Source organism: Lepisma saccharinum, chromosome 6, assembly GCF_977018435.1.
Source record: "Lepisma saccharinum chromosome 6, izLepSacc3.1, whole genome shotgun sequence".
In the NCBI taxonomy this organism is placed as follows: domain Eukaryota; kingdom Metazoa; phylum Arthropoda; class Insecta; order Zygentoma; family Lepismatidae; genus Lepisma; species Lepisma saccharinum.
The window spans coordinates 12,046,828-12,068,100 of NC_139234.1; the positions used below are offsets into that span (position 1 = coordinate 12,046,828).

The window sequence follows — 21,273 nt, forward strand, 5'->3', positions numbered from 1 at the left end:
AAATCTTTGTGTCCATTTGAAGACAAGGAACAAATCGTAAGACGTGAAAACTAAAATCCTAGAGCTTACGGATAAAGAAACATTTCGGTGTCCGGCTGTCTTGCCAAGCTCACATCCAATTGTGAAGAGGCTTATTTATTACAAACATATTGAAGTTTGTCATGCAGGTGTACAAGGTCTGATGAGTATTCTTGGAGAACAGTTTTGGATATTGAAAGGCAGAAAAACTATTCGTTCTGTGGTGAAGGGTTGTGTGATTTGTCGGAGACATAATGCTAAAAGACTGGAAGTAATGCCGGTGTCTTTACCTGAACATCGAGTCAGAGATGCAGCAGTATTTGAAATAACAGGAGTGGATCTAGCTGGACCTGTTATACTTCAAAGTGGAGAAAAGGCTTGGATTTGCATATTTACTTGTGCTATTTATAGAGCTGTACATTTAGAGTTAACTTCTGGCTTATCATCTGGAGATTTTATTCAGTCATTTCGAAGATTCATTGCTAGACGAGGTAGACCACTAGTTGTTTACAGTGACAATGGGACGAACTTTGTAGGCACTGAAAATTTGTTGAGCAAGCTAGAATGGGAAGATGTAGTTGCTTTCGCAACAATCAAGCGCATTGCATGGAGATTCAATCCACCCACAGCTGCCTGGTGGGGTGGATGGTGGGAGCGTTTGATCAGACTCATGAAGCAACTATTGAGAAAAATTTTAGGGAAAGCTTCACTGACCTATGAGGAATTTATTACGGTGCTACGTGTTTGTGAAGCTGTCATGAATGCTCGACCACTAACCTACATATCAGAAGATAATTCAGACCTTGAGTCCTTGACGCCCTCCGTGTTTCTACAACAGGTCAAGAAGGTAAATCTACATAAATGGTGGAAGTATTGTCAAGGAATTTGTGAGACACTAAGAAGTAGATTTCGCAGTGAATACTTGGGTCAGTTAGTGCAGCATTGGAATGCAAAAAGGCCTTGTAGAGAAGTGAAGGTTGACGAAGTGGTTCTTGTTGGTAATGACAATTCTAAACGTCTGGACTGGCCTTTAGCACGCATTGTGGAGCTGTTACCTGGACGTGATGGTGAAGTACGTCTCGTAAGGCTGAGGACTGCAACAGGAATTATGATGAGACCACTACAGCATGTTCTTCCCTTGGAAATTCAGTCAAGTGAGTTGCCCGAAGTGCCCAAAATGAAGAACACTCAGGAAAAGACAGTACCTGAAAAGGAAAGTGCTCCAAAAGTCACCACCACTCAACTGGGAAGAAGCGTGAAGCCTCCACAGAAGCTGAGTTTGTTAGTACAAAACTCATGTTATGAACACTATTGATTGTGTAGTCACTAATTGTCTATACATGACTCTAGGTGGGAGAATGTTAGAAACAGAAAAGCAGTAATCTCTGTATTTGCTTGATATGAGTATTCTGTGCATGTTTTTTGATCTGAATATTCTGTGTATTTTTTTGCGGCACACTTATTCTGTGAGCAGCAAGAGAAATATCGTGTACTGGATGACTGTGTGTGAGATTAAACCTTAATTTACTTATATTGGTGTTTCGTTTTTTAACAGAGGGGATTGATGCTAATTGCGACCAGGCACCTTAAAAAATGTTAGTTTCGTAGCACTTGAGAGACAAATTTCAACCACAGAATTTTGAATCGACCCTTCTTAATAGAAATATGTTTGATACATCATTGGAAGGGTATGAATCAAGGATTACAGAAATGTAACCTTTAAGGTGAGGAAACAATTGGAAGTGGAAAAAAAGTAGTATTAATTGCCCCCCGATTCCGAGCTCCGCCCCTGGGGTAATTGACCTACCGCCCACTACCCTGGCCCTGCCTCCGCTCCACTATGTTCCGGCTACCCGCATTTTTCTATAGAGGTTTTTTTGGATGAAAACATGATTTAAAAAAAGTTCAATCCTAGTGGAAATTTGCTTATATATTCCCGTTGGAAACCAAAGTTCGACATGGCAATACTGTGTTTAGATTATTTATTAGGTTCAAGGAAACACCTAATGGCAAGTAATGTACTAGTATTTTTTTTATTATTTCATAGAAACGTAACTTCAAATTGAGAAATGTACAGTGGCAATTCGAAGTGTTAAATACGTACAATTAGCTCTCAATATATATTATTTTTAATTTCGAACGGTAAAACACAAGGGTGAATTGTGCAGTCTAGACATTAAGAGGTCTAAATTAGTGAGTATGTGAGATATGAAAGAAATCGGGGAATTGTCCAGTATTGTAAAATCATACCTAAACTTGTAATTAATTAGCTAAACTGCAAGTAAGTCTAGTGGCTCTTACAAGATTAATAAGAGGAATTTTTTTTTAAATCCACTGTTGTGCACGTATGATCTAATTACGACCGTACCTACAGTTTAACCCTGAGCCCTAACAGGGGTTACCAATAACCCCAACGAGAAAATAAACTCCCTGTAATTTCAGCGTTATTATTTTGGCAACATTGAACCATTGTGAATTCCTTTATTTCTAACCATCTCCGAAGTTTGGTCTTCAATAATCTCTAAGAGCTCACTCAACCCTTGTGCTGAGTCTTCTAATTCATCGAAAGAAATGTGAATGTGCTTGATAGACAAAAAAAAAAAAAAAAAAACTAAAACAAGGTGTGTAAACTGAGGTACCCCAGTTTGCAGAGGACATCGTCATGACATTTGTGAAAAATGCTTACACACTGGGTAACAGTTTGTTATATCGGAGACACGTTTCTTCATTTTTACAGAAGAAACTACTTACGGAAATGAGTTTCTCTAAGGTTTCCAACCTTCTTCGAGGTATTTTCTTTCATCGTGGAATCTATTTGACCGGGAAATCATGTATTTTTCAAGAGAAATATTTCACCAATGCACAAGTGCCATTCTTTTTGCTACGTGAACCGGATGCTGCATACGTTTGATGACGTAACCCCCTATCAGTGATTCCAACCACTTTTTTTTTTTTACTATGCTGGCCTAACCTAAACTTATCGGAAATGGTTCGTGGGGCTATCTGTCAGCTATCCGTGCATAATGTACAATTTGCACACATGACAAACAGAATAGTAGGTATTTTTCGGTGAAAAAGGGTGGAAACACTGCATAGCTACAATGGTAGTCAACCTCTGCCCGCCATATTGTGTGTTACGGAAGCGAAGAAAGGAATAACAAAAAACTACTCTCTATGTGAAAAATTGTGTTTGTTTTCGTGTAAAAAGCATAGTGGCACCTTGGAACTATGTTCCTCAATACACAATTGATAAGTACGAACCACGCGAAAAAAAAAATATCCGAACTGTTACCTACACACTGTATACTGGATTTTCATTATGTACTATCTTCTATCATTGCGTTGGTCATTACTGGTTGTACCCTCGCTTAAGGGAATGGAGCAGTTGAACTTGTAAAAACACTCAACAACACTTGTATTATAATGTGTTTTCCACTATTGGGTAAAACTCTCGTATACGCAAAACATATTTCTTCCATTTTACAGGAGAAAGTACTTACCGAACTGACTTTCCGTACACTTTTGAAAGGTCGTGGAAGTGTTTTTTTTCCCAACAGTTAATTTATTTCACCGGTAAATCGTGTATTTTTGAAGATTAATGTCTCTCCAATGCACGAAAGCTGTTGCCTCTATGTCCTTCCACTACCTGAATCAAATGTTGCGTTCGTTCGATGATGTAACCCCCGCTCAGTGTTTCCAACCACACCGTTGTTTTCCAAGAATATGACAATTTTAACTATATTTGCCTAACCTAACCGAACGTGCATGGTTCGTGGGGTTTTTGAACCTGGAAAAAAATACAAAATAAGTAACACGAAAGTAGGTATTGTTCGATGAAGAAGGTTGGAACACTGCATAAGCACTGATCATGGACAACCCTAGTGAAGATTTCTCTGCCATATTGAGTGTAACGCAAGCGAAAAAACAAACAAGAATTACTCGATATGTCGAAAATTGAGATTATTTGCATGAAGAAAACAAAATGGCACCTTCAAGAATCCTTAGGAATGCAGAATACGTAAGTACGAATGTGAAAAAGAAGAAAATAAAGGAATTCAGACGTTTGGCGGATACTGAAATTTTAATCCTTATTGCATTTGCGTATTACTACTACGTTATTAGTCATAAAAAGGCCTATCCTGTACAGAAGCCATTATGTGTATATTTGAAGCAATTCTACTAAAAAATGAAGTAGCCATAAGTGGATATTTAGGTGGGGTTACAGGCAACCCCAGAGTAGTGTTAAAGGGTGCTAATTTCGTGTTAAAGTTCCAGCGTTAAAGTGGGATCCGAACTAATGTCTCTACCGGTTATCGAACAGCACTGCTACATCGGGGAGGACAGCTAGTTTCTACTCGAAAAGAAGTATCACACAACACTGCAAGTAATTTTGAAACCTGCTGAAAGTAATTAGTGCTGTTTGGAGTTCCGGAAAGTGACTGTCAACAGCATGGTATAGTGTAAACACATTTCTTCAAATTTACAGGAGAAACTACTTACGGAACTGAGTTTCTGTAGACTTCTGGAAGCTCGTGGAAGTGTTTTCTCCCTTCGTTCAACTTATTTGGTCGGTAAATCATCTATTTTTGGACATAAATGTATCTCCGATGCACGACAGCTCTTGCCACCGTTACCGTCGACTACGTGAATCAAATGTTCTGTGTGTTCAATTATGTAACCCCCTGTTAGTGTATCAACCACGCGGTAGTTTTACAAGATGACTTGTGAATGTTGCATTGTAATTTTTTTTTCCGATTTAATTTTCTGTTTGCCTAACCTAACTGAACCTAACCTTCCATGAATGGTTTGTAGATTAATGTTCGCTTAAAAACCTTCTGTGAATAGTTTGTGCGGCATTTTTTTGGTGGTAAAAATTTACTATCCTTCGGACACCTCTATTTTTTTGGTTTCGTCAATTTTTGACATTGATACTTACGTATCTGCTTCGCGGAACATTCCTGAAGGTGTATTAACGTTGTTTTGATGAAATTAATTGCAATTTTTCACATTACCAGAACGTCTTTCTGGTAGGTGTTTTCCCTTGCCTGAGACACAATATCGCGAGTACACCTTCCTACATAATTGCGCGTCCGGCTTCTCTTTTGCCAAATTTTTGACATTCAAACTTACGTATCTGCTTCGCGGAACATTCCTGAACGTGCATTGACGTTGGTTTGATGAAAGTAAGAGCAATTTTTCACCTTACGACTACTTCTTCCTCCTACCTTTCCGTTTGCCTCACACACAACATGGCGCGCACACCTTCGTAAATAATAACGCGTAGGAATGACGCATCGGCCTTCTTTTTTCTCGATTTTCAATTGTTATGCAGTGTTTCAACCTTCGGAACCCAAGAAAAGCCCGTCGACAAACTTAATCAAATCTATTTCTTTTTAACTTTATTTTTCGCGTTCTGACACCAAATTTTAACTATGTATCCCAACCTAATCAACTAACCTATCCACGCACCAATGGTTCATGGGGCTAGCGCCAATGGTTTGTGGGGCTAGCGCCAATGGTTCGTGGGGCTATCTTTTTCACTATTGAAACCTTTGCGTGGCCTACTAACCTATCCACGCGCCAATGGTTCGTGAGGCTAGCGCCAATGGTTTGTGGGGCTAGCGCCAATGGTTCGTGGGGCTATCTTTTTCACTATTGAAACCTTTGCGTGGCCTACTAACCTATCCACGCGCCAATGGTTCGTGGGGCTAGCGCCAATGGTTCGTGGGGCTATCTTTTTCACTATTGAAACCTTTGCGTGGCCCTACTAACCTATCCACGCGCCAATGGTTCGTGGGGCTAGCGCCAATGGTTTGTGGGGCTAGCGCCAATGGTTCGTGGGGCTATCTTTTTCACTATTGAAACCTTTGCGTGGCCTACTAACCTATCCACGCGCCAATGGTTCGTGGGGCTAGCGCCAATGGTTCATGGGGCTATCTTTTTCACTATTGAAACCTTTGCGTGGCCTACTAACCTATCCACGTGCCAATGGTTCGTGGGGCTAGCGCCAATGGTTCGTGGGGCTATCTTTTTCACTATTGAAACCTTTGCGTGGCCTACTAACCTATCCACGCGCCAATGGTTTGTGGGGCTAGCGCCAATGGTTCGTGGGGCTAGCGCCAATGGTTCGTGGGGCTATCTTTTTAACTATTGAAACCTTTGCGTGGCCTACTAACCTATCCACGCGCCAATGGTTTGTGGGGCTAGCGCCAATGGTTGGTGGGGCTAGCGCCAATGGTTGGTGGGGCTAGCGCCAATGGTTCGTGGGGCTATCTTTTTCACTATTGAAACCTTTGCGTGGCCTACTAACCTATCCACGCGCCAATGGTTCGTGGGGCTAGCGCCAATGGTTCGTGGGGCTATCTTTTTCACTATTGAAACCTTTGCGTGGCCCTACTAACCTATCCACGCGCCAATGGTTCGTGGGGCTAGCGCCAATGGTTTGTGGGGCTAGCGCCAATGGTTCGTGGGGCTATCTTTTTCACTATTGAAACCTTTGCGTGGCCTACTAACCTATCCACGCGCCAATGGTTCGTGGGGCTAGCGCCAATGGTTCATGGGGCTATCTTTTTCACTATTGAAACCTTTGCGTGGCCTACTAACCTATCCACGTGCCAATGGTTCGTGGGGCTAGCGCCAATGGTTCGTGGGGCTATCTTTTTCACTATTGAAACCTTTGCGTGGCCTACTAACCTATCCACGCGCCAATGGTTTGTGGGGCTAGCGCCAATGGTTCGTGGGGCTAGCGCCAATGGTTCGTGGGGCTATCTTTTTAACTATTGAAACCTTTGCGTGGCCTACTAACCTATCCACGCGCCAATGGTTTGTGGGGCTAGCGCCAATGGTTGGTGGGGCTAGCGCCAATGGTTGGTGGGGCTAGCGCCAATGGTTCGTGGGGCTATCTTTTTCACTATTGAAACCTTTGCGTGGCCTACTAACCTATCCACGTGCCAATGGTTTGTGGGGCTAGCGCCAATGGTTCGTGGGGCTATCTTTTTCACTATTGAAACCTTTGCGTGGCCTACTAACCTATCCACGCGCCAATGGTTTGTGGGGCTAGCGCCAATGGTTCGTGGGGCTATCTTTTTCACTATTGAAACCTTTGCGTGGCCTACTAACCTATCCACGCGCCAATGGTTTGTGGGGCTAGCGCCAATGGTTCGTGGGGCTATCTTTTTAACTATTGAAACCTTTGCGTGGCCCTACTAACCTATCCACGTGCCAATGGTTCGTGGGGCTAGCGCCAATGGTTTGTCCACACCCGGCACAAACTTTACAACACACCCACCACACGTCATTCTCCAAACCCTCGATCCACAGTTCTAACTCTCGTTGCAAACGCAGGGAGTTCGAAACACTGGATACCAACAAAACACAATCACGACACGTCATGATAGTCACGACGGTGTATGAAGGTGATGGTGTATGAAGGTGTACGAACTTCATGGTATACGCAGATGTACGCGCCAAACGCTATCTCCGTCGGAGAATTAATTTTCAACGAACAACATGAATTTCAGCTCTGAAACATTCCCAAATCACACAAAACACCTTCCTGATGTTCGACAATGTGACAGGAACTAATTACGGTAAGTAGTTTCTTCTGTAAAAATAAATAAATGTGTCCGAAGTATAGTAAATTAGTACCTTTTTGGTTAAGTGATTTTTTTTTCCAATGTAATTTTCTGTTTGCCTAACCTAACTGATCCTAACCTAACCTTCCATGAATGGTTTGTGGATCAATTTTCGCTTAAAAACCTTCTGTGAATAGGAAACACTGCATATCATCTGACGATAGACAACGTGAGTCAAAATTTGTCCGCCATACTGTGTGTAACGGAAGCAAATTAGCAACGAACAATAAATACTTGTAATGTGAAAAAATATGCTTTTTTAAGCTAAACAGCAAAATCGCACGTTCAAAAATGTTCCGCTATGCATAACAGGTAAGTACAAATGTAATTTATTAGAAAATAATCGAGTGAAATGTGTTTTCACTATACCATACTATTACCGAATTCCGGAAAGTGCTTTCTGTTGTCCCACGCCGATAAAAAAAATATATATACAAATTACCTTACAGGACGAATCCCGCGACAGATCACATGACGTTTCCGAATAAGTTTATGCTGAGTTTACTGGTTACTGCACAGATTTCTATAAAAGAGAAGTAAAATTTTTGGGTGGCCTCCCCATTTTGTTGTTGTCATGCTACGAATTATGTTTAAAAACTTTTGACCTTTGTTTAATAAATATAAAATGTGTGTATTCCATGTAAAACGTCTATCAAAATGTACACCTAAATATTTGTGAGAATCTGTCATTGGGATGTCAGAAATTTGTAAAATATTATTGGGATAACTATCTGTGCGTTTGTTATTAAAGCAAATGATTTTGGATTTATTTTCACTAAGGGTTAATCCTGCATTATGAAACCATTCTCTAATGGTGTTAATTAATCTCTGTGTTTTAATTATACCTTGGGTTGCATCATCTGTAGTACAGTAAAAACAGAAATCATCTGCGTATTGTACTAACTGCTTTCGCTCATTTTTCGACTATGCAGCTTTCAGCTACGGGGGAGCAAAATCCAATCTACTCGACAAAATAGATATATTACAAAGAAAAGCATTGAGAATTTGTCTAGGTCTTATGCAATCAAGCCCCAATGTAAGTGTTTATATGGAGAGTAAAGAGACTTCTTTGAGTCACAGGCGGATTCAATTAACAATAAAATTCCTCCTTAAATCATGGGAAAATCATCCTCATCCATTTAATAAATTGTTTGAAATACAAAAACAATGGGCTGAAGCCGATGTAATAAATCCTCATACCACCTCATATTTCCTTGTATACTGTCATTACTTATTTCCAGAACTTCGATCTAATACTTTCACTCTCTTACATCCTTTGATCTATCAACTAGATATTCCATTATATACTCAATGTTCAATCCACTTCAGAGATCTAGGTTTACATGCATTGTACAGAGAAAAATGGCCAATGCATGTAATGATTTACACCGATGGTTCTAAGAATAACAATAGTGTAGGATGTGCCTATTACATCCCAGAGAAAAACATTTATCAACAATTTAGATTACCTATAGATTCATCTATTTTTACTGCGGAAAGTTACGCCCTATATAAAGCCTTACAATATGGAATAGCGGAAGAGTTTAAAAAAATTCTTCTCCTTACAGATTCGCTGAGTGTTCTTCAAGCATTATCTACATCCTATCCCAAATTATGTCACCAATCATATCTTATTATTTTAATTATTCAACAAATTCAACTTGCTTGCAAAAGAAACATTGACATACAATTCAGTCATGTCAAAGCACATGATATTAATGTAGGAAATGATAGAGTGGACATATACGCTAAACAGGCCAGAGATTTACAACTCATAAGTTTCAATAGGTTAATGTATACTGATTTATTACCACGAGTAAAAATCAAACTTATGGAACAATGGAATGAATGGTGCAAAGATCAATTTAAGTTTGTGGGCAACACATATAGATGGATTGCAGAATTTAAATCTAAAGTCCCTTGGTTCAATTCATACACACTCCCACGGCAAGTCATAGTTTTTATTAATAGATTAAGAACAGGACACGTACGTACACCAGCACATTTAGCAAAAATAAAAATTAAAACTCAAGAAAATTGTAAATGTGGCAATAATAATCCTGATGCTCAACATTTAATTCTAGAATGTCCAATCTATTCAGATCAACAAATCATACTCTACAAAGGTTTTCAACGTTTAAAAATTCCATTTCCAATATCACTATCATCCATTTTAACAGATTTATCCCCTTCATTAATATGGATGCTGTATGCATATTCTCGAAAATGTAGACTTGAAATATAAAGTGATTTTTAAGAAACAGCAAAATGGACAAAAAAAAAGTGAATTATTTATAATAATTGTTATATATTTGTGATTCCGATTAATTTGTGAGACTAACTGCCAACTTTAGAAGAAAACATTAAAAGAAATAAAAAAAAAAAACAATAACGATGTCCAAAGTCGACAAGATAATGCTGACAGGGACAAAAAAAAAAAAAAGAAGAAGAAGAATACTGCACAGATTGTTTACATGCGTTGTTTAAACACAGACTACTTAAGTATTTACATCGATAGCCACGCTTTCCAGAAATCACCGGTGAATGCGCTAGTGAACTACTGACAGCATATATGCCAATCCCACTCAGTTCAGCATAGGCGATTTGATTCTCGTCTCCGATTGGCTGATTTTGCGGATGTGACGTCACACCAACAAAAAAAAACAATTGAATGGATAATGCGAATTGATAAACAACAAACATGCGTGTGTGCATTAAAAATTTATATATTAATGTAACAACGGTGGAAATTGTGTGTAGTGTGTACAAAAAAAAATCACTTTCGTACTGTAAACAGGAGATGGTAATAGTGTACAATAATGACAAAAGGTGTTTGTTGACAGTCACCGTATAAACTTTTTTTGGTTGTGTTCCTTGATGTTTATTCTTTGTATTAAAATCATTAAATTGAACTTTGATTGGTCTTAGGCGCCGAAAATGCAATTCGTGGCTGGACCGGTAACGGTCGCATATCGCGAGAAATAAGTCATTTTTGGGATGGTTATATCTTCGTTATTTGTGGACAGTCACCGTATAAACTTTTTTTGGTTGTGTTCCTTGATGTTTATTCTTTATTTGTAAAGTCATGAAATGGAATTTTGATTCGTTCTAAGAACCCAAAATGCAATTCGTGGCTGGACCGGTAATGGTCGCATATCGCGAGAAATAAGTCATTTTTGGGATGGTTATATCTTCGTTATTTGTCGACAGTCACCGTATAAACTTTTTTTTTTACCGTATAAACTTTTTTTGGTTGTGTTCCTTGATGTTTATTCTTTGTATTAAAATCATTAAATTGAACTTCGATTTGTCTTAGGCGCCGAAAATGCAATTCGTGGCTGGACCGGTAACGGTCTCATATCGCGAGAAATAAGTCATTTTTGGGATGGTTATATCTTCGTTATTTGTCGACAGTCACCGTATAAACTTTTTTTGGTTGTGTTCGTTGATGTTTATTCTTTGTATTAAAATCATTAAATTGAACTTCGATTTGTCTTAGGCGCCGAAAATGCAATTCGTGGCTGGACCGGTAACGGTCGCATATTGCGAGAAATAAGTCATTTTTGGGATGGTTATATCTTCGTTATTTGTTGACAGTCACCGTATAAACTTTTTTTGGTTGTGTTCCTTGATGTTTATTCTTTATTTGTAAAGTCATGAAAGGAACTTTCATTGGTCTTAGGGGTCGAAAATGCAAGTCGCGTCTGGAACGGTCACGGTTGCATATGGCGATAAAAGAGTCATTCTTCGGGTGGTTAAATCTTCGTTATTTGTGGAAAATTATCGTGAAACTTCATTTCCTTGTGTTCTTTGATGTTTATTCTTTGTATTTCAATCATGAAATTAAACTTTCATGATTTACTACTATCCGAAATGTTCATTTACATATTGCCTGGGAAGGTCTGGTTTCTGGGATTGCAACCCTGCCGTAAGGGGCGCGGCGTGGGCGTGGCTTGTATTTGTGGCTGAGGAAAATGTGGAGAACTTCACAGACGTTATGTTACCATTGTATTAGTATTTACTATTGAACTACTGTACTCTTTCACATGCATATTTGATGTGCCATGAAGTATGTACTAAAGAACCATTGATTCTGCACCGATAATGTTAATGGAAAATATCTTCTTATTGTCTGTTTGGTAACATTAGGGGAAGTGCTAAGGAGACTGATAATATTAGTGATGTGGGGTGTAAGGGGTGCTCCTTCCACGTAGTGCACCCAATAGCCAACCTCACTTCCACATAGTACACCCTGGACTGCAGACTAACGAGGCTCTGGTGACTGGCCCCATGGCCAGTATAATTCTGTGTCATCCTGTGTTTTGTCCTTATTTGTGCTGAGCACCCTTTTTAGCCTCAGCTTTTAACCAAGGTAAGGAAATTTTAGTTTTCAGAAATGCTTTTATTTTTGTTATCATAAGGGACTGGACCCCATATAGTGTGACGGGTGCAAAATAACCTCAGTGCTGACGCACCCAAAGTATTTTAATTTTAAAAAAAATATATGGCTAGAATTTACAATATAGAGAAAGTCTCCAATTTAGTTAATTTTCGGTATACTAACTAATTTTGGCCTCCTAATCATGAATCTGTTGTAAAAAACCGGGGGTCACGTCTGGAAATTGAACAAAAACACAAACCATTGACGTTAGCCCCAAAAACCATCCACGGGTAGCCCCACAAACCATTGACGTTAGCCCCAAAAACCATCCACGGGTAGCCCCACGAACCATTCACACGAGGTTAGGTTAGGCCTGTTAGGTTAGGTTCCATTAGCACTCATTTCACCACTAAATTCATCGAAAAAAATAGGGATCGTACTAGAATTGAACATATAAATCATTTTCTTGTAAAACAACGGCGCAGTTGGACACAATGACAGGAGATTACATTTTTGTTCGTAAAACTACGGATATACACCTATATATAAAAAAAATTCAATCGGCTTTTTTTCAAATTTTCAGACGTGACCCCCGGTTTTTTTCAACAGATTCGTGATTAGGAGGTCAAAATTAGTTAGTATACCGAAAATTAACAAAATTGGAGACTTTCTCTATATTGTAAATTCGCTCCAAATATATTAGTGTTGTCTGAATCGAAAGTCCAAACTACCTACTCCTATGATTTCTCTTTATGACGAAGCAATTGAATTGTCTCGCAAGGAATTCATTTTGTTGCATTTGGTTATAAAAGCAGCAAAAAAGAACAAAACATGCTTTCTTAAATAAATATGACTGGCTAATCTACTCCGACAACTCTCCCAACTGATTTGGGTGATACATGATGCAACTTTTCTGTGCACTTTCGATGAAGAATTATTCATCTGCTGTAGGGTGTGAAACAAGTAAATATCTCATGTATGAGCTCTTTTGTAAATAGGCCTCCCCAATGGCGCAGTGGTAGCGTTGTGGCCTTGTAATCAAGGGGTCCCGGGTTCGATTCCCGGTGGAGGCACATAGTGGTTCGGATCCCACTTTAAACTGTAGGTCCAGTCCCGATTAGCCTTACTGTGCATAAAGTGGACTTAAAACAACATATCAATATCTTTTGTGAGTGTTCACTCATCGATATCATTTAATCTTCATTCATTCTCTTTGATGCAATTAACTTATGGACTATTCAAAAACCTAGCATAACCTTGCTGTGTTAAGCTCGCAAATATGAGACTTTCCATGACTGATCAGTAGGGGATGGATTTTAAGGTGCAAAATTATGGTAAGGAAAGGGAAAAAAAGGTTCTGAAAATGTTCTCAAAAAGGTGCTGATAAAATGAGTTTATTCAGGTATAATCCAGTTAGATGAGCATTCTGTATTAAACACTGTAGCAGTGGTAAACATGGTATAATTTATATTGTATCATTTTATAGCTCATTCTGCTTTACAAAATGAGACTAGGATTTTATGTGGCTGTTAAAGAAGAGTGAAAATCGTATATTTTTCTGTCCCAGTTTTTTTAACAACACATGAAAGAAAAGGAAGGAAGAAGATGCTGAATTATGAAAGAAGGGTAAAAGGGGATACATGTGCTAATCTCACAGAAAGGTGCAACAAAGTGTGTTCATTTTACTTGATTTCATGTCCTAAAATACTTCTCAAACAATCTGCATAAAAACAGCTATATTTTTGGAAAGGTGCTGCACTATAAAATCCATTACCTATGGATCAGCAATGCAGCGAGCATTCCAGTCTTGAGTCAAGCCTAAAGTCAAAGATATAATTTCAGAAGGATTTGTTTACCAATTAACTTGCTGCTTATAGGGTCATTCCATGTCAAATCAGGATGGACCTCATTCTTACATTTTTTTGATTCAATTGAATTTTGGTATACTGGAAGAACCACGTGAGGTAGGAAAATATGCAACTTTGCAAATCCATATCTTTTGTATTTCCGAGATTACAGTGTTTCAAACTGTGCGATGTTGACCATATTTTCCATCTTGTTAACTTTAAATTACAATATTTCGGCAACCAGGGCACCTATAGAAGTGATTCATACAGTATTAGAAATGTCTTGAAAGGCTCTTTCACACAAGATCTAGAATGCCTATTGCCAGGTTAAAGAAAATAATTGAAGGTGATATAAAGAAAATTTTGGTATCCATTTTTTCAAAAACTGGTCTTTTAATTTATTTAAAAATATTACATGTCATACATATACTATTACTCAATAAGTATACAATATTTAAAAATGGGATCCGGAGTTATGTTAGATTTATGTTAAAATGGATGATAACAGATTTTTATAGTCAAATTCTTAATATTCAAAATTAAAAGTCTAACGTAAATCAAATACAATATTGTTTGAATAAATGTACATGAATCTGATGTTTAAATTCCTGTTTATTTTAAAATTCAGGGTGACTCAAAAGTCCAGTTCCATAGCCAACTCCATTATTAGTGCACATAATGAAAAATGAAAGGAAAGGAGAGTTTGTGGAAGTAGGTGAGTTTCATTCTAAAGTGCTTGAAATTTCAACGTAGCATGCACCGTTCAGGATGTACACTGGTACGACCTTAATTGGTAACCAAACATGCTACGAGGGTTGCTGGAAAAGTTTCTGCAAACTACCAAAAACAGTGGCACTAGTGGTCTGCTATTATAAAAATCGAAAGAATAAACATTTTTATGTTTAAATTATCTTTGATTGTTTGTTTAAGCCTATTCGTTTATTTTTCACAGCAGTTTGAATTACGTAGTAGTTTCGTGTGAGAAATGGAAATTTCTCGTGAACACTTTTGGGCAATGATTTTTTATGATTTCAAATGTAGTTTAACACTGAAACAATGCATCAAGCGACTTCATTTGGCTTTTGGGGATGAAGCACCATCCAATAGGACTGTGTACAATTGGTTTTCAGAATTCCAGGGTGGTCTCACATTTCTCAGTTATGAATTTCATGAAGCTCGTCCATCCACATCTGTTGTTGCTGGTAATGTTGATGCTGTGCTTGAAATGATTGAGAGAGATCGGCATGTAACATACAGTGAGATTCAGGCATCCTTGAACATTGACATGAAAGCCATACATACCATTTTGCATGGTCATCTGAACATTCAGAAACTTTCAACCCATTGGATCCCACACAGCATGACTGAAGCTCAATAACAGGCTCATGTTAATTGGTGTAAAGAAATGCTCAAAAAATTCAACCAAGGCAAGTCAAATTTGGTGTACTACATTGTTACAGGGGACGAAACTTGGATCTATTCATACGAACCTGAAACTAAACATCAATCTACTGTTTGGGTGTTTCAAAGTAGCTGAATAAGTCTTCCAACAGATATAAAGGGACTATAAACACAAGACCCTTCGGCTGGAAACTTTCATGTACCTTCCCCTCAATCCCTGCAGCTCTGACCATGGTGAAGTCTGCTCCACCCCACCCCTATTCTACTCTCTCTTATTAGATTGAATTTGTTTGCAATACTTCAGAATTTGTTAGGTTATTAGAGTGTATATTTTCATCATCATTGTTTTTTTGTAACTATCAGTGACGTGCGGTGACACCTGGGGTAGCAATCAGTGGCTTGCTGAAAGGGGGGGGGGGGGCTGGTTGGTGTGGTCATACCACTCCCCCCTTTAGGGCCCAGTATTCCCTAAAAAAAAAAGAATGTGAATAACTGGAAAATATTGCAATTGATGAATGAGTACAAAAAAGTATACGAAACCTCTACCCCATTCAGAAATAAAAAACGATTTGATTTGACTACTAAGCCAAAGATCCTGGGTTCAATCTCGGCTTTGCCATGGGTGGTGGAAAAGCGAAGTAAAATAAGCCAAATCAAGCAATCAATCAATGATTTGATTTCATTTTTGTAACTTAGCGTCACTTTTTTTTGTCACATTTGGTTAATTGCGAAGATGATGCAATAAAATTAATGAAGGGACAAACACAAAGAACACCCATGCCCAGAACTCCTGGTGTTGTAGCACTTTGTGATAACCACTCCCCACGGTTGGTTAATTTGTTGTTTTAAGTCCACTTTATGCACAGAAACAAAACCGTAACAAAACACACTTTTTTGTAGTTTCTTCAATAATATTAATTTGGCTTTTTGAGTTCTGAGATACATTTTTCATTCCAAATTATTTTATTATTCACTGCAGAGTACAACACACAGGAACAAGAATGTACACTTATCACGGGTTTAAATCCTTGCCTGGATTGTTCATATGAGGTCCCTTCATCAATTTCATCATATCACAACTCATCCTCATTTTCGCGATAACCAAATGTGGCAGAAAAGCGAAGAAAAATAAACCAAACCAACAACAATATCAAGGTGCGTTCTCTTGCCCAAATAAATACATCCGTATTTATGACTGTTAGAGGCCAAGAGATTAGTATATTTAAATAAAACACTTCTAAAACAAGAGTGAGAGAGAGAGCCTGAGCACATGCTTGTAATTTAAACATTACATATTCCATGTTAAAAAGAAAAGAAAGAGAGCATAACATTATTGTCTGCACATATCATGTTCCCATTTCATAAATAATAAAACTACATCCCATATTATACATACATATTATACATGCAACGTGTAAAAGGTTGTGTAAATACAGAGAACATATGTACTTTAGAAATTTTTCACCCGAGTTCTTTAGAGGATTTACAAAGGAATCAAAGGGAAACCAATCCCCTGTCTGTCCTATAGGCGATAGACTGGGGGACCTGAGAACATGGGCTTTCAACCATTGCAGGGGGGGGGGCAATGGGGCAAGATAGGTAGAGGCAGAAATCTCCCTTTTCCTTCGGGCGGCCCTTTGTACCTGGAACTGTTGAGGGGGAGGAAGAGCAAGCTAGGCCAGCTTTACCCCCGGATTGCACCAAGGGATGAAAACCGCATGAAAAAGAAAGTGTTGCATTGAACTGCGGCTTTAACAAGACAGTGAATATTGTGATTGAAAATTATTAGAGATGTGAGATTCATTGATCTATCTCGGCTAGACTAGCTACTGCTCAGTGAACGTCACTCGTAACTATGGACCTCCTTTTGAACTAACAACATATATATATATTAGTATTGTGCTGGTTCTGTTACATTTAGTTGTGTGTGCTTACATCATGTCCATGTGACCATTTTCTGCTTTTCTATTTTCAGTTTGCTAAAATGAATCATGAAGAAAAAGAGATGCCAAATATTGAAATCGAAGAAAAATTTGAAGCTTTGTCAAATGAAATGTTCACCGAAATATCAAAGGGTACTTCTTGTGTCAAGGCAGCTGATTCAGATTGGTAAGTTAGTACATTAAGACTTCGCATATTTTGCTACATAATGTTTTTAATTTGCTTTCAGATAAACATTTTTGTACACTTCTGTTCACAAAAAGTTGCACACTCGTTTGAGTTGAAGTCCTGCTTTGTGGGCGGAAGTACAGCTGAAGTTGTCACGTGCCAGTTTCAGACGACACAATGAATATTGCAGGGAGGAATGGTTTCTCGGAATCGACAAGAGATGGCAGCATGCTATATAAAGAGGAGCGAAGGAAATTATAAAAAACTTAGAGCGGAGAAGAGGGATTATATATATTATAGTAAATTGAGAAATATATAAAAGAAGAGTTCAAATAATATAAAAGAAGTAAATAGAATGATGTATATAGTAAATTAAAAGAATTAAGAATATGGCCGCATATGAACCATTTAAGAAAGTTATTAAGTGAGCAAATGAATTCAGAAATGCATCTCAATCTCTTTTTGATTCTCTGACGAGGAGAACATCGTCAGCTTTTGGTTTTGTCCGTTCCTCGGTGGCGCTGTGGTCAATTAGACGCCCCGAAGCACTTTACGGTTGCGCTCCTTTTTTAGTCGCACTGGGCCATAGGTAGCGCTTTGCTATTAGCGATCCTGGGCTATTCCCCTTTGGTCGTTACATAGGAGGTGGTGGTATTGTTAGTTTAGTCGATGACTACTCCTTTATATAAGTATAGCTTGCGTAGTTGCCAAAGAAGCAGGGAAAACGAGCGTATATAATAAATAAGATTACGCTTGAAAAGAAAAGACAACAAATTAGAAGAAAGAAAACATATATAAGGCATAAAGAAAAGGAAGAAAGACGACGCAACTAGATTTCTTGTATATAGAAGAAAGAAGAAAAGAAGAAGAAGCCTTTTCCATAATCAAAGAAGAAGAAGCCTTTTCCATAATTACGAAAAGAAAGAAGACGAAGATTTCCTTTCAAGGAGAATGTAACCGACGTAGATTTTCGATTATATACATATATATGTATATTTCAATGTCGCCATATATTTTCTCTGTATTTTGTATAGTTCTCAGAATATAGATCCGCATTTAACTATATCCTCTTGGCTATAAAACGCTTTCTTATTTGGAATTCTCAAACAAAGAACCTATCTTCCTGAGATTAAGATATATCTGTAGCCATGGTAGATAACATTTTTTGTACGTACCCCAAGGGCGTAGCATTAGTGGCGCTCCTAACATGGGGCATTACATAAGTTCGTAGCAAGTAAGTGTTTGGAAAGCAGCAGTGTTGCTTACTATCAATCAATTTAACCATATAAAGGGAATTTTGTGTATCTCAAACTCAAAGGAAAGTGCTTACGGAAAGATTGCAGCATAAATGTTAATTTAATAGAATTTCTACGTCTGCAATCAAAGTAATGTAAATGTGAAATATTCCTGAAATTTATTTTAAAAAGAAACTCGTTTTTGACGTTCGTGACGAAGTAGTTATCACAATTCGTTAGAATACGAGGGCCCCTGGGTTCGAATTTAGCCAGAGCATGGGTGTTCTTTTTGAGTCTCTCTTCATCATCGTGAGTAGCTGAAAATGGAAGAAAAGCAACACTAAATAATGAAAAGGAAAAAATGCAAAAAGAATAAGTGAGACAGAAATAGTGCTGTTGCAATTCCTAAAAATGATGCAAAAAAAAATCTTATAGAAATAGTGTTATTCTAGTGCAGGAGAAGGCTTGAAGAATAAATAAAACTCTTTCCCCATACACTTTGGCAAACAGAATCGCAAAGTTGGGACTGAATAAGTGATGGGAAAAATAATAGAAATCCTAAAGGAAGAAGAGTTTTTATCACAGCCGAGGGGCACAGGCATATCAGTCATCCAAGCTATTAAAAATAAGTCAGTGGTTGCCCTCTCATTTATCTTTAACAGTAAATGGAATTTTTGTAAAATAAAAATTGTCGGGCTTAACTTTTTTTTTTTTTTACACATGCTCGTTGGTTTCGTAATGGAGCACAATAATAGAATTGTGACTTGTAAAATTTTTACCGAATGAATGAATGTCTCCGTAGATTCCAAAATAATGACTCTTCATTTTGAAATAAATAGTTTAAAATAATATAATTTATGTGCCGTTTGTTAATGAGATTCGTCGTCACATAGCAGAATCCACTATATTGACAGGAACTAGAAAACGGTAATCATTTAGTTTTGGAATCGCTAATCTTCCACAAAAGCACAACTTGCCAACGTCTTCATTAATTTTCATGCACAAGCTTCACTTGTATTTTGTCAGGAATGTGTACAGTATATGAACCCTATCTGATGAAGCATATTACTTTCAAATTAATGTAATTAGCGAGAAGCTACATCAAAAGTTTCAAGCTTGGCAGGAAAAGATGCAATCTTATGGACAAATTACTCAAATAGCTTTGTTTCTTCACCGTGGCTTTTGGCCATGTCGGTTAAAGGCCAGCTTTGTAAGCTGAAATACTAGGTTCGAATCACCATGTCTCCAAATATTTTTTTCTTACCAAATGAGTGCTACATAATGTATTTTATTCTCGTCCCACCAATTGCAGCCTGAAACTTTGTTATTGTTTGCGTGCAAATAAGAAAATGTGTATTGAAACTATTACTTGTTCAAAGAACGTGACTGTTACTCGAGACTACTTGAAATTGAGATTTTTCAGTTGCTGCTATGCTTCGATATTTACAACAAATGCTAAAATTGAAAATTGTTGTGTGATAAAACACACCGTTAATATTCTCAAGACGAAAACCACTGAAATTAAATGAGTAAGTTGTGAGGAACATCAGCAGATGTATTTTAAGATGTTCCGTCATTCACGTGTCACTCTCCTTGTTTTATACATAGATAGATATTTACAAGTAATCCACTCGATGAATGCTCACACCTTAAGAGTGATTTTCAGATGGGAAAGAAGAAAAGCCTGGTCCAAATTGTAAAGTCCAGATGTGCGCAGATTGTAGATGTTACTCAGAAACAAACAGAATTAATCAGTAACTACAATTATTTACCTAAACATCATATGCAGTGCTCGAAAAATCTTCTTCAGAGCTAGGTGCCAGGAAACCACCTACTACCAGGCTGTCCCAGAAGTCCTGCACCGTCAGCACACTGAACTCCACGATGTGAAGTTTCCGAGGGTAGGTGGCGCCACCTGTGAAAGGCTGTTGGCAGGCATAGAGGACAGGTTCGTGGGATCAAGTGAAGGCATGCACTGCATGTGTAGCGAGTGTTCCCGTGAAGTTAAAGTGGGCACGATGAGTGAGGACCAAATTGCACTTTGTGCAGTGCTACGTTTTTTTATGGAAAAAATGACTAACAGCAAAAGCGGCAGCGGAGGAAATTTGTTGTGTGGAAAACAAAGAAGTGGTGAATCGATGGACAGCTTCCCGTTGGTTTAAAAAAATTCGCCTCAGGTGTTGTACGCCTCGCGGAAAAGCCCCGCACGGGATGACCTCCGATAGACATTGACGAGTCTCTGGAGGATGCTGTGAATGTTACACCACAGTCCAGCACACGAGTGTTAGCAAGACTGGTTGGATCATCCAAATCAACAGTAACCGTTCCTTGACATGACATGGATTACACCAATAAACAGCCCCGACTAAGTCTGCACAAGCTGACGGAGGTGCATTCCCAGTGCAGAGTTGCAATTTGCCAGACATTGCTACAAAACCCACGTGATCTTCGTTTTTGGAGGAGAATTGTGACAGGTAACGAGAAGTGTCTGTTTCTGAAAACCCTGATACACGTAAACAGTGGGTAAAAAGAGGATAGAAGGCCATCGCCCGTGTGAAACAGGACAGATTTGGGAAAAAGCTCATGCTGAGTGTGTCGTGGAATATTGACAAGATTCTCCATTATGAGTTTTTTCCAAAAGGTCGTGC

The 21,273-nt window shown here is 38.3% G+C and overlaps 1 protein-coding gene across 1 annotated transcript in view; it reads left to right on the forward strand.

Annotated features, from left to right (window-relative positions):
* The first annotated feature begins 292 nt into the window (after positions 1–292).
* Positions 293–21,273, forward strand: part of LOC145988990 (uncharacterized) — a 584,192-nt gene continuing 563,211 nt past the window's right edge. Inside the window, exons 1-2 of the mRNA XM_083124291.1 lie at positions 293–1,303; positions 17,257–17,390. Of these exons, the coding sequence (XP_082980417.1) occupies positions 293–1,303; positions 17,257–17,390 (1,145 nt within the window). The remainder of the gene's footprint in view (positions 1,304–17,256; positions 17,391–21,273) is intronic.